This window comes from Falco peregrinus, chromosome 9 (assembly GCF_023634155.1).
Source record: "Falco peregrinus isolate bFalPer1 chromosome 9, bFalPer1.pri, whole genome shotgun sequence".
Lineage (NCBI taxonomy): Eukaryota > Metazoa > Chordata > Aves > Falconiformes > Falconidae > Falco > Falco peregrinus.
This window is the reverse complement of record NC_073729.1, coordinates 3,169,246-3,182,649: the sequence shown is the minus strand read 5'-3', so window position 1 is coordinate 3,182,649 and position 13,404 is coordinate 3,169,246. Positions and strand designations below refer to the sequence as shown.

General features: G+C 45.0%; 1 protein-coding gene across 15 annotated transcripts in view; it reads left to right on the top strand.

Annotated features, from left to right (window-relative positions):
• Window positions 1–13,404, top strand: part of BRSK2 (BR serine/threonine kinase 2) — a 315,350-nt gene that overhangs the window by 255,872 nt on the left and 46,074 nt on the right. For 8 of the 15 annotated variants that reach the window (XM_027785013.2, XM_027785002.2, XM_027785006.2 and 5 more), the window contains exons 10-13: window positions 2,078–2,242; window positions 2,869–2,966; window positions 8,053–8,203; window positions 12,051–12,116. In XM_027785013.2, coding sequence (XP_027640814.2) covers window positions 2,078–2,242; window positions 2,869–2,966; window positions 8,053–8,203; window positions 12,051–12,116 — 480 coding nt within the window. The remainder of the gene's footprint in view (window positions 1–2,077; window positions 2,243–2,868; window positions 2,967–8,052; window positions 8,204–12,050; window positions 12,117–13,404) is intronic. The other 7 variants (XM_005236313.4, XM_005236315.4, XM_027785014.2 and 4 more) reach the window with 2 other exon arrangements.

Here is a 13,404-nt window from a genome sequence, read left to right as displayed (position 1 = left end):
CTCTTAGGAGGTTTTGCTTCTACCTGATGAGGAGGTGTGGAAATTCCTGCCTAGGTCTGAGGCTGATCAGGTGCAGGGCGTAAGGAAAAGCTACAGAAGATGGCAAGCTGTGCTCTCTGGAAGTGGCTCCCGCGCTGGCTGATACAAAAGGAGCTTGCAGGTGGTACTCTGCTGTAGGCTGGGGCAACTAGTAGGGAACCCGGATTTTCTGGAAATTTTCAAGAACAATAATTCTTTTTAATCTCTTTAAATTACCTTAAGGTCATCTGCTTGTAACATAATGAGTGATTAATTAAGTCAATACCTTTTAACAGTGAACTGCAGATCATTAAAAACCAAAACCACTCAGCTGCTGTCTAAAGGTCCATCCTGCAAGAATTTATCTTACTGACAAGGTCATCGCTGGCTTTAAGAGTGCAAGGTTATGATCTAATCATTGCTTCTTACCTGCTGAGAGCTAGATCCTGATCCTAAGAGGTAGGAGTCGCTACTTCTTAAAGCAGGGCACTCAAGGAATAAGCTTTTTCTTTAGTTGAACAAGGATTTTTGAATCTAGCCCTTAGATTTAAGACCATGGTGTCATTGCAGAAGACACAGACACTTCTGCAAGATTCCAGGAGGACATCAGAAGCTGTGTTTTAGGGGTTTGATGCATAGGAACAAGTCCCAAGGAGCAGATTCTTTCTCTGTCCTGTATATTCTGCTTCCAGCCTCCTAAAGTGAATAAAACTGAGCAGGGTGTGTGAGAGTGCTCAGAGTAAGAGAAGAGGGATCTGACCCATCTTGTCATGACCCTCTGTAATGCACACCGGAGTCTGATTCCATGGCATGTATCCCCTACGGGCTGAAGACATTCTCATTGCTTCAAGAGAAGATAAAATGAAAATTTCCAAGGAGTCTTTCTGCAAGTGACGTCCCACAAACGCAGTTAACAGAGCAGATGCCTCACAACTGCATTTCAGCTGCTTAAAAAGAAATTGCAAGTAGCACCCAGCAATCTCCTGTGCTTGAGGTGCGGCGTGTAGCTGCCCTGCCCAGCGTCAGAGCCCTGGCTGCAATGACGGCATTGCCTTCTTACCTTGGAGGAGATGATCTGCATTGGCTCTCCTTTTGGTACGCTGGCTGAGACCTTGATCTCATCTGTATCCCCTACCAGAGTTGCTTTCTAACTTACCCAAGAAAAATTAGGGGCATTTGAATTGGAGCTCGTTCTTCTGTGTAGCCACGTGGATATCTCACATCTGAGCCCAGAGCATTTTAAACAGTGCGAGTAAGTTCCCAAGCTGTGTTCGCCTGATTTCTGCCAGCATCAAAAGGAAGACTCTCTTGCGCAAACACAACCCCATAAACAGCAAATGTTGACATCTGATGCAATTTAAATACTCCTGATGCCTGTTGCCCACCCAGGGAGCCTGGACCCAACAGTCACACATTTCCCCCACATAAAGGAAAGGGAGGACCTCACCCAAAGAGTAGGAAATCCTCAACACGCACAAAGCATCCACTGAGAAATAGCAAAGGTTCGGGGTAGGTAGTTCCTCCAACCAAAATACCCACACACACACCAAACCCACCTCTCTGGGTGGGTAGAGTTTACGTAAATTGCTCACTGTAAATGAAAAGAAACGCTATTCAGGGCGCCTGCAATGTGCATCAGTCGGTCAGTTATAGATACTCTGAGACCTTGACCTGTTTCTTACAGTCAGGGCCTTCAATTGCAACGAATAATATTTCCTGAGCCTGGCGAACGGGATGAGCTAATTATGCAGGAAGCCTGCGTTAACTCTTTTTAAAGTAGTATATGCTCTACCGCTCATGGTGTATTCTGAGGTCTGCCACTGACCTTGGCCATCACGCTTGAGCCACAACTTTCAAATTGGCATGTCTGAAGAGAAGTAGAGATTGTGATATTAGGGCATATAAATAAACCACTCTGGTCTCCCAGTGGGAATTTAACAAGCCGTTTCCATCCGTTGCTGCAGGCTGTGTTTCAGACTACGGGTTCAGTTGTGACTCATGTTTCTTTTCTCTCCTTTCCCTGTCCCCCTTTCTCTTTCTCATCTTCTTTCCTCTGCAGAGGGGGTAAGAACGAGCCAGAACCAGAGCAACCAATCCCTCGAAAGGTGCAGATTCGTTCTCTCCCTTCCTTGGAGGATATTGACCCAGACGTGTTAGATAGCATGCACTCGTTAGGCTGCTTCCGTGACCGAAATAAACTCTTACAGGACTTGTTGTCGGAAGAGTAAGCACTTGCTCAGTCTTCATATTAGTTGGGTGTCCACGGGCTGGGATGCTTATAAACCTGGGGAGAGGCAGCGAGTGCTCTGCCTGTTGTCTCTCCTGGGAGGGACCAGCAGCAGTTTCACCCCCCCGGTGCCCCGTGGCCGGCGAGGTGCTGGGCACACGTGCTGAGCCTTCCTGCGCCGGGCGGGGAGCTGCCGTCGCTGTTATTTCTGTTGGCTGTGCCTTTGCTGGCAGATTTTTATTTATTTCAAGCTTATACTGAGAGCTGGTGTCTTTCCTGAGGCGTTAAAAGGGCCACATAGTGGAAGGAGCGCTGAGACGCTCAGGAAACCTGTCTGGCTGCCCCTCCTCCTTGGACCTCTGTGGACGCGTTGCCTCCTCTGTCCTGTGCCTCGGTTCGGCGTGTGTAACGTGGGGATCGTGTCTCCTCTGCTCACGAGCTGCTTGCTGGGGAGCGAGGTTCTCGAAGGCTTTGTGGGTTGTTTATCTCGCTGGCAGGCACGTGAACCTTCCAGCTTATGTAGAATAACTGTAACCGAGTGTTTGATGAGAAGGGTTTATCTACATGTGGATTTTTTTTCTTCAAATTTAATGATTTTTTTTTCTTTTTTTTTTTTTTTTCAGGGAAAACCAAGAGAAAATGATTTATTTTCTTCTGCTTGACCGGAAGGAGAGGTATCCCAGTCATGAAGATGAGGATCTTCCCCCCAGAAATGAAATAGGTACTACAAATATGATCTCTGTCACCATGAACCCATCTCAACTAGTTCCTCTTCACCTTTTTTTTTTTTTTTTTTTTTTTTTGTAATATCAATATAAACCCTAGCATCACTGTTACCTTCCCAGTGAAACAGTGTCCAGCATTGGAGAATGCTCAGCCTGAGGCAGGCAGGCCGGGGCTGTGATTAAACTCGCAGGCTTCGTTTTTCAGGGTGTGTCTGTCTCAAAGCGCAGAAACATCCAATCTGATCTTGAATGTGGGCTTTTCTTAGAAAATATCGTGTGGACACACAGGCTGCCTCTGCGCAAGCAGTCGAGGTTTAGAATTAGCATCGTCTGGTGGTAGAATTTTCTAATCACTCATCTACATGCAGTATTGCAGAAATGATGCTTCTAGACTTGAGCTAGTAAGACTGTGTAGCGTTGCATCCCCAAGGAGTTATGCAGGTACACAAGCTCTTTTCTGTAGGCAAATGCATGCACTGGTGGAAGTATGAATGATATCACTTACCTGTTTATAGTACACACATCAAAATCCTATGTTTTTAGACTATCGTAGGAAGATCTAAAAAGCTTAATATGCAGTAAGATTATATATCTTATAAAGCTCTTGTGATACCTGTTGGTTCCCAAAGAACTGTTCGTTAGTATTTTAGGGTACTGTTCATCACCAAGGACTCCACTAATCTAGACGAAAGGAAAAATGCTTCCCTAAGGAGCTAACTGTGTAAGTGGCTCTTGCTGTGCAGAGTGACAAAAGTTTTAACTACTAAAGGATTAGTCCATTTCTAGCAATGACCTGAAATAGCATTTTTACATAGTCGAGTTGTGATTTTAAGTTATTTTATTTCAGCACTTTGAAGGCTATAAGCAAAGTGCTCTTTATTTTCACCTGGAATCACCCAAGCCTCCGGGGCAGTGGTATATTGAACTGTGAGTTTGTTAATACTCTGTTGGATTATTACCTTATCCGGGTTCCAGGCTCTATAATTTTGCAGGGAATTCTCTTCTATGGAAGAAGAGATGGAAGTTTTTATGCAACACAGTAGTTTTTAAAAGCTTACCCCGGTTAGAGCTACAGAGAGCACACTAGCAGGGATCCTGATGAAGATGGTTAGATGTGCCAGCTGCAGGTCCTGTGGTCAAAAGCCCCTTGTTCAGTGCAGTTTATAGTCTGGCACTTTACTAATGAGCTTTTGACTCAGATTAGCCTGCCACATAAGGACACTACCATCTTGTTTTAGAAATATTTTTGTCATAAGAAAAGAATCGAGGTGACTCTAGAATCTTCATATCCAGCACGTAAGTGTTATACCCTAAATACATCCTGTATCTCTCGTGTACGTGGCAAAGTGTTTTCATGGTTTGAACTGAACTGTTATGCTCCACTCTTGCATTTTTTTGTGCGAGGAGTGAAAATGTTCCCCAACAGGGAAACACCACTCTGAATGTAGCATTGTGCCTTATCGGCTCATTTTAGAATCTTTGAGCATTATTGAGTGTTTGTAGGTTGTATTTCCTCTTCCACAGGAGGTTTCCACCGCCTTTGTTCCCAGCAGTGTCTCTGAGAACATGGGGCAAGGTTTAATTAAGAGCAGTCCTGCTTCTGATGAATATCTCATCATTAGCCGTTAGCCGTGGCCTTGCACAAAGAAGAGCAGAGAAAAAGTAACAGATTTAATAATAGCAGCTTGAGGAAGCCACGTTCATAAGAGTTGCGTGTTGCCCAAGCTCTTGTGGAAAAAAAAGGGAGGGGAAAAGTGCATCCCAGAGTACTTTGCTTTTTCCTCTTTCTTTGCATGTAGGCTCTCAGAAAGGATGGATGCGGGTACACATACAGCAGGCTCAGACTAGCACTCTCTTCTGGTGGCCCTTCTGCCTGTCTGAGGTATATGAAGCTTTCTCAAAGGGCCAGGGAAAGGCCGCCTTCACTGCCTTTCAAGTCCAGCCCCATTTTCTTTACCTGAAAACACAGAAATGAGAAACTTATTAAAATGAATGAATGTCAACTAATGTCTCCTTGAGGGGACACCTTTTTGTGGGGTGGAGTTTCTTTAACAAACCAGAGAACAAGAGATTGGGCCAGAATAGCCGTATAGGATATAGGTGCCCCGTCCAAACTCGGAAGCTGAACCTTTATTTCCCACCTTCCAGATGAATGCCTTTATAATTGGATCATTACCTAAATTACTCTCTCTTCCTCGGTAAAAATCCTTAGGAATGGCTTCATTTCTCTGATATGAAATAAGAGGAAAATGCATCCTCAAAACTATCATAGATCCAGACTAGGACTTGATTTTTTTTCCCCATGTGAAATATTTCCAGGGTCAGGAAGAGAAGGGCAAACATGGGAGGTTTTCCGATTTTTAATTCCTGTACTTCTGCAAAATCTTCTGCTGCTTTCATATGATGATGCCATTTTAGTCTTTATGGCAGGATGGCTGTGTATTGAACTATTTCTTTAGTATCTTTCAACTTGACAGGGATGACAGATTTGGTGCCCTGTCAGTTCTTACTCAAACCTTTTTGAAAAATATGTGTATTACTTGCTACACTCAGCCATGTATAGTGTAGGACTGTAGGCAGTTTTAAAGAGGAATCAAATACCTTTATTAAAAGCTCAACCACTTTTGTGCAAGCTTCTGGATGTATTTTCCATCAAACTTTTTGTGAATTGCTGTTGCTGAATTTATAGGTGTGTTTCACCACCTGCTCTTTTTGCTTAGTCTGTCTCTTTGATAGTCTAAAATACAGATTGTAAATCAGTATCTTCCAGCATCTTGAGCAGCAAGGGCTGATACATAAGAACCATTTAGCTTGTTAGCGATATCGTTCTCCTCCTTAATTGTTCTGTGGATTCCCTCATGGTCCCTCTGGCAACTGTCCTTCTCTCAAGCTTTCTCTTCCTGATGGCTGTACAAAAACCTGATATTCAAGTCTTTAGTTAATTCTTCTTCAGATTTCTTCTCTGTCTTTTAATGTCCACTTCTGTAAGTGTCACTCAGCTGAGTTTCCCTTTGGTGAAGTCTTCTGTTTTGAACATGCTTGGGTCAAATTGCCTTTTTAAACATCAGTTCGTTAAATGCTTTTCTTGCCTTTTTCCATCTCTGTTGTTTGGACTGTAATATCAACTAAGATGGATGCAGTATGAGTTCGCTCAAGTCCGTTCTTTTGACATTAGCTGCTTTCTTCATCTCCTTTCTCCTGCCTCCTTCTCCTTTCTTTTAAACTGCACTCTTCCACCTTCCTTTCTAATGTCTGATATCCCTCTGCAAAACTAGTATCAGCTCTCCGTTGTTGATACCAAACGTAATTCATTGTCGTTACTTGTGTTACATGGCTCTAGTCACACTTGTGGTACCAGCAGTTGTCCTGTGGGATGAATCTTTTCTCATATTTCGAACTTGTTGGAAGAAGCCAGAGTCTGAAATGTTTAAACCCTGTCCCAGCTTCCTTTGGACCACTTCCATGTGTGCAGCTGAAGTCACCCAGTAGAACTGCTTTATTAGGTTCATCTCCCTTTATTTTTCCCTCAACTGTATGCACTATGTATTTTTCCTAATCTGGAGGTCGTTGCCCCTGCTAGTATCTTCTACTACCTTTTTATGACTGGACATAGATTGAAATAGAGTGAGATACAACTGCTTTTTTTTTAATTAATTTTTAAGAGGAACGTTATTACTATGAATACAAAGAATACTTGGGTTATACTGTGATGGGGTCAGCTGTTATCACTAGCCCATCTGCATGTGAGCCGTCTCTGCTCATCGTTTCAAATATAAGCCCTGCCTTAAAGATCTTGTTCTGGAAAAAATTAGGTGAGAGAAGAAACAAGCAGGAGGGAGGCGGGGGTGAGGAGGGCAGGATAATAAAAATAATACCATCAGACTAGGCAGTACCACTGTCAGGTGTGGTGTTTCAGGTTTTATAAAGGAATCCTGGCGGAGGAAGAAGCCTTGGGGGCTGGGCACTGTGAGCTTTTGTCTAACTGCAGGGGTGAAGAATGCTGGTTTTTACAGGTGGTCACTCCCCACTAAAATTAAAACTGTGTCTATAAATAGAGACAGGGAACTGAAATAGCCCAGCCAAAGGAAAGAAAATCCTTCTGTAGTTTTTTTCTGCCTTCCTCCTTTTTACTGTTTTGATGCCATGAGAGATGTCGGTAATAAAACATCTCAGCGGGTCTGCATTTGGTTCCTGCTGCACCATGGAAGTGTGCATGGCTTGGCCAGCCCCCTTCTGCAATGCAGCCTGGTATCTACTCTTCTCAAAGCAATTTAGGTGTGCTCCTCAGTACCTTAATAAATGTTTCTTAGCACCTTTAGGAATGAATTGCCTTTAAATATGTCATTCTTAGACCTCAGTTTCACTCTGTAAAGTGAAGGTAGCACTTCAATACCTCATAGAAATGTTACACATTAAAAAGTGTAAAGCGCTTCAGTTATTGTAGCAGTAAAAGCTGTACACTGACCTGTGAGATAAATTTTAGTAGCTCTCATTGGAGATTCATTTTGGGTGATCAAGTATGTTTAATTTCTAATGTCGAAGGGAGGAAAAATACAAAGCAGTGGGGAAAACCTGAAATCTAATCTTAAAGATGCAAAAAAGGGCGTTTTCAGAGGAGGATGCAATTCTGAGTTCAGAGTGTCCTCCTGTCCCTGTGTGACATTTAATCTCGCTGGCAGGGACATCGAAAGCAAGCTCCAGCAACCCGAGTACATGTGCGGGATCCCTACATGGCTTATGCTCTGGCTAACAGCTTGTGCTATAGCCCATGCTGTCATCTTGTTATTACCGTTATAAGCCCTGTAAGGTTATTTCTGCGAGCTACGCTATAGCGGTACCTTTATTTTACAGTGCTTGTGCATTCAGGGCAGTAGCAGTGCTCCTTTCTGTCGGTGGATTGCAACTTAGGTCTTAGTGTTTGCAAATTTGGAGGAAGGGAGAGACTGCAAAAGTTTGTCTCCGTCATGAAGATCCCCGTCTCCGTAAGGGGAGGTGTGGGGGTGAGGTTGAGGAAGGGTTTAGCCAACCTGTGTGAGGTAAGTCACAGCCGAATTCAGCTGACGGTGTTTTCTTTCCATAAAGATCCCCCCAGGAAGCGCGTGGACTCCCCAATGCTGAACAGGCATGGGAAGCGGCGGCCGGAGAGGAAGTCGATGGAGGTTCTCAGCGTGACAGACGGTGGCTCCCCAGTCCCTGCTCGCAGAGCTATTGAAATGGCACAACACGGACAGAGGTGGGTCTCTCCTTTACCCAGGAGTCTTGCCTCTCTGGGTTTGCTGCCCCTTTCTGTGTTACACGTACAAAGGAGCTGTGGAGCTCTTCTGTTGGCACTAGCACTCATGACAACTCCCAAGCACATGTGCCACATGATCTGGCAGCCAGCAGCACTTATGCACACAGGACCAGAAGTCCTGCCAGGGGCTTAAGGGTTCTGTTGCTTGCAGCTATTGCTCAGGAAACCACCGTGTCCTCTGGGCAAGACTCATCTCACCTCTTTTTAATTGTCGAGAACACAGGCGTTTGGTCTAAGCTCGTGATACAGGCTCTAGGCAATGGGGACAGACGAGGGCTTTGGAAGGTCTCAGATACGTATGTCCTCTGTTCCAGCAATCTTAGGTGGGATAAATTACCCTCCAGTTGTTCCTTTCTGTCTCCGTAGCCTACAATAGGAATCTAGATGACTGTCTTGGATTAGGTGCCTAGATTTTGGGCACCTGAATTTAAATAAGATGAACCCCACCCTCTGTGTCATCAGAACAGCTTAAATCTGGAAAGCCCTGTCCAGGCATCTGTGGATGCCTCTAAAATGTGCTGTCAGAGCCAGCATGCGTCTGACCCACATAAATTACCACATGCCTCTAAAATGATGGAAAATACATATTTTTGCCTCTTTTCTATCAAAGAAAGTGTCAGTCTTGTGGAGAAACAGCAGAGGAAAGCAGCGTCTCCTCAAGGCAGGTTGTGGGAGAGTGAGTGAACTGTGGAAGGTCACTTCTGTGAACCATGGAAGTTGCTCCCTCCATCCGTATGACTAGCCTAAGGGAAGCACAGGCATTTGGGTTCATATTTGCATAAATCAATCAGTATAAAAGAACGCTTCACGTATATGTACGATGATGCTGCTGTAACTTCTGTTTCAGCTTTATGACGTGATTATTTTGTTCAGCTGTTAAGATCTGCTCAAAAAGAGCCTGCTGTGCTCAGAAACTCCCTCTGCTGATTGAGAACTGGGTAAAAACGTGAAATAATTTCATGTCCAGAGGCCCCTAGTATTGCTGGAAAGTTTTGCTGGCAGCTGTTACAGTTCTGTCTACAGTGAGGAAAAAGTGGTGATTTCCAGAATCTGCTAGGACTTACTTCAGACTAGCTACGTGGCCTTCAAATACTCTGCCATAAAGATTTTTCATCGCAGTGTAGGTTGGAAACCTGTCTTGAATAATTGGTTTGCTTTGACGTGGAGGCTGGGCAAAGGAAATGTTCAGGACAGGGTGTGCTCAGTGTTCCTTACGGGCCTCAAAGGGATGAGGATGAACAAAACCGACAAAGAGCCGCTGCCTCCTTACTGGGCTTGCAGCGTTTGAGCTGGTACCTGGCAGGTGCACAGGCCGTGAAGCTCCCAGAGCCACCCAGGGTGAATCACTTTCCCTCGCCCCAAGGCTGCCTGCGAGGCTCAGCGCTCTGCAGAGCTTACAGCAAGTGTCCAACTGGGCGGAACAAACAGGGGGTGTTAGATTGATCCCCAAGTTTGCTGAGAGCTGGAACCTTCACTTCCAGCTCTCAGCCTTCACTTTGGATTCAGAAGTCTGAAGAGGCAACGCTGTGTCTTGCTGTCCAAAGTATTTCTTTTGCTTTTAAATGTCTCGCTCAGTTCTGCACACGAGGAAACAACTGAAGTCAAAAGGTCCGAGATGGTTCAGAGCAGAGACGTGGCCAGGCTACGTATCGGTAGAGAAGGACTTTGGCTTAAGGAGGAAGCAAAACCTGCCAGGCACAGAAGAGATACAGGGCAGTGCATACCACAGCTCAGGGCTGGCCGTAAAGGTGTGATGGAGGGTGGAGACAGGGACGTATTGACACCGTGATTGATGACGATGGGCTTAGTAGTGCTTGTTTTGGAAGGGCTTAAAGGGAAGATGTTATTTTACTCCATGTGTGAGCTTCCATAACTCATACCATCCACATCCACAGATGACAACGGCACATTTTGTGTTGCTGGCAGCACAGTCGTTTATAACGTGAACTGGCTTCATTAATGAACACCACTGCATGGGGGTTGTCTGGGGACGATGCATTGCTGATGGGGCACCATCTGTCAGAGCAATCAGTAACAAAATGACAAGTGCCTTCCACCAAGGGGGGGGGGCGTTAATGGCTGGTCGCATGTTATGTCCATGAAATGACCCACTGACGATGGATTTTACAGCAGTAGGGCTTAGATCCCAGGGGTGGGTGCTCTTTTAAGAATGACATTCTTCGGTCTCAACAGATGACTCCGCAGTGCTTTTATTCTACAACACTGGGAAGACAGGGAGGTGGACCATGGAACCAGGTCTCCTGTTTAGACACAGATGACTTTTGTAAACATCCAGAAACACAGAGCCATTGCTTCTTTCTTGAGCTGACAGAGATACTCTTCTAACCAGTGGGCCAAACGCCCATGTGTCTTGTGATTTAGTCCTATTGTCCTTTTTCCCAGTAGTAAACAGATGTTTGCTTGCATAATGGGGATTTATGTTATGACCTCTGGTATATGTGTCTGTGTGATGAACTGTGCTTTTGGTAGCCATGAGGGAACCCAACAAGGGTCTGGTCTTGGCTTGTTGAAGGGCACATCTTCCCAGTGAGATTTGAAACTTGGCAGCCTTCAGCCCTACAGGCTGAGAAAGTATGAAGCGAAAAACTTGGTCCTCCAGTGACTTAGTTTTGGCTAATGGAGCAGGGCAACTCAGCACAAAGGCTGCTCCTTGAGCTTACAGACTCCTTGAAATGCTTGTGCTGACCTCTCCTGTGTTCTCCGTTGGGTCTTCGTACAAGGCAAAGTTAGTATGCACAAACAGCAGCCACCCTAAAACTGGTGACCAAGTTTTGTTAATTCTTGGTTTTCCCTGCTAGTTGTCAACTAAACGGGTTTATAACTACCTCTTAGTTGCTTCTGCTCTTGTGGTATCCACGCCTCTCAGACTGTCTGGTATTTCATTGAAAAGTCAAGAGAAAAGAGGTAGATTCTGAGCTTAGTTCAATACCAGCTAATTTGTCCCTGGTGCCAAAACCACACAGACTAGGAAGAATTCCATGGGAGCTAGCCTCCCCCAGGGATATGCCAGAAATTTTCAGCAGCTCTGCTGTGAGAGTCCAAAAACTGTTCTAAAATGGGCTTCATTAACTATTCATTTTCTTCTGGTTATTGAAGTGGATAGCTTGCATGAGAGATCAGCTAACATTAGGAAGCAGTGTTCTGTGAAACAGCGAAGCATATTACAGTGAAATATATTACAGAGAGCTGCCTCTTTAGCAAAGCACGGGGAATTTTGCTTCTAAGCTTCAGGGATTCAGACCCAAGAAGGGCATTTCTCTATACCCTGAGTATAGGGAAGAGAGTTGGGACTAAGTGGTAATGGAGCCTACAAATTAGACTACAGAATGGATTACCGTTCCTCTAAGAGGCTCTGTGGTCTGATTTTAACCTTTTCCCAGATTGTGCTTAGCGTTGAGGTCTTCTAGAAAAGTCTGAGTAATGAGCACTTTGCAATTTGTGCCTTCAGGCATGTTCTATTTTCCCCGGACAACGTGACAAAGTAGATGGTACCTGGGTTTTCAGTTGTGTAAAGGAGAACAGAGTTTGCAGGAATGTGTGGGGGACGTCATCTTAGACCTCAGAAGTCAGGGGGAGATAATGAACTTCAGCACTGTGTGTAGGCTGGAGCCATAGTTGGAAAGTAAAAGAAAGGTTTGTCAGAGAATTGCTTAAAAAGGGGAGGAGGAGGGGTTGGGGGGCTGGGTGTCCAGCATTGCTTCAGGTGACTCTCTTTTATAAATGTCCACACCAGTAACTCTGTTTTCTCGCTTTGTTCCTGCCATAGTAAAACAATGTTCAGTAAAAGCCTGGATATCTCTGAAGCCAATCCCAAATTCAACAAAGAAGAAAGGTATAAACACTGACAATATGTTCCTCTCCTCTACCTCACTGCTGAGACCTTAAAGATGCAGTACTTACCTTCTCCCTGTGGGGACCCAGCCGTTCTCTCTTTAGAGACAAACTCAGAGGGTGGGATACTTACAGCCCCACACTACATATATTTTTCTATAGCACTATTCATTTGAGGCTATCCCAAATGCAGCTTTTGACTGTACCAACGTTTTCTGCCCCTAAAATTTCATCCTACTGCTACCTCTGGTTCGGTTCTGCCATGAGCGAGGACGCCCAGGGCAGAAGACATATTTGCTAAGACTGCTTTGGGAACGACTGGAATATAAAACACTAGAAAAGCCCCGAGTGCCTCGCTCCCAGCACTAGAAACAGCAGCACAACTGAGTCAGTGACAGCAATGGTAGGAAACTTGGGAAATCCTGCCCGGCAGAGCACAATACTGAGTGCCTGTAGGTGAGAGACAAACTCCTTAAGACTACCCTGGCTGCAGCTGCACCAGAGAACACCAGAGGAAAAGGTGACCAGAGACAGATTTCGGAGGATGATTCCAATCAAGCAGTTCAAGTGGCAGACAAAGAGTGACAGAAAGCGTAACTCCCAACTGTGAATAGAGGCACAATGGAAGACACGCAGGCCACCAGATTTAGGAGTTTAAGTGGACTCATGTGGGCCCAGAAACAACAACAACAACAAAGTTTAGACTTTTGGGGAAGTTTTTAGTTGACCTGTTCCTAAAATTTGAGTCTCAGGGGAAGAGAATTTTTCTCTAATGTTAAAACCTGGCATCCCAATGGATAATTCTTCATCAAAATGTAATCCTTATACATTTTGGACAAACACTTAGCTTACTGAATGGTTAGGAGTATTCCATATGATTCAAAAAGGGGGAAGCAGTAGGTTCCGTAAAGGAACCTCTGGACCGGGCAAACCATTCTTCTTTCCATTTCCCCTTCTAACAGCAACTTTCTATATAAAAAGTGGCTTTTAAGCCTCAGGAGACTTGTAGGATGTGTGAGGGACAGCCCCTGTGTTGGCCTTTTGCAGGCTGGGGCAGCCCGTTGTGGGCAGTGCTTCAGTTCTTGAACCCGCCACGGTGAAGAACATCTGCAGGAGAGGCTGTGCCCGGCGCGGGGCGTCCAGCACCCTCTTTAAGATGCCGGGATAGGAACAAGCATTGGACCCGAACTTAGAAAGCTCCCAGTTTCACAGCCGTGAAGAAGCAGTGGTGATACAGTCTCTCGTGTGTGGGCTTTCCTGGACTGTTACCACAGACACAGGAATTCCTG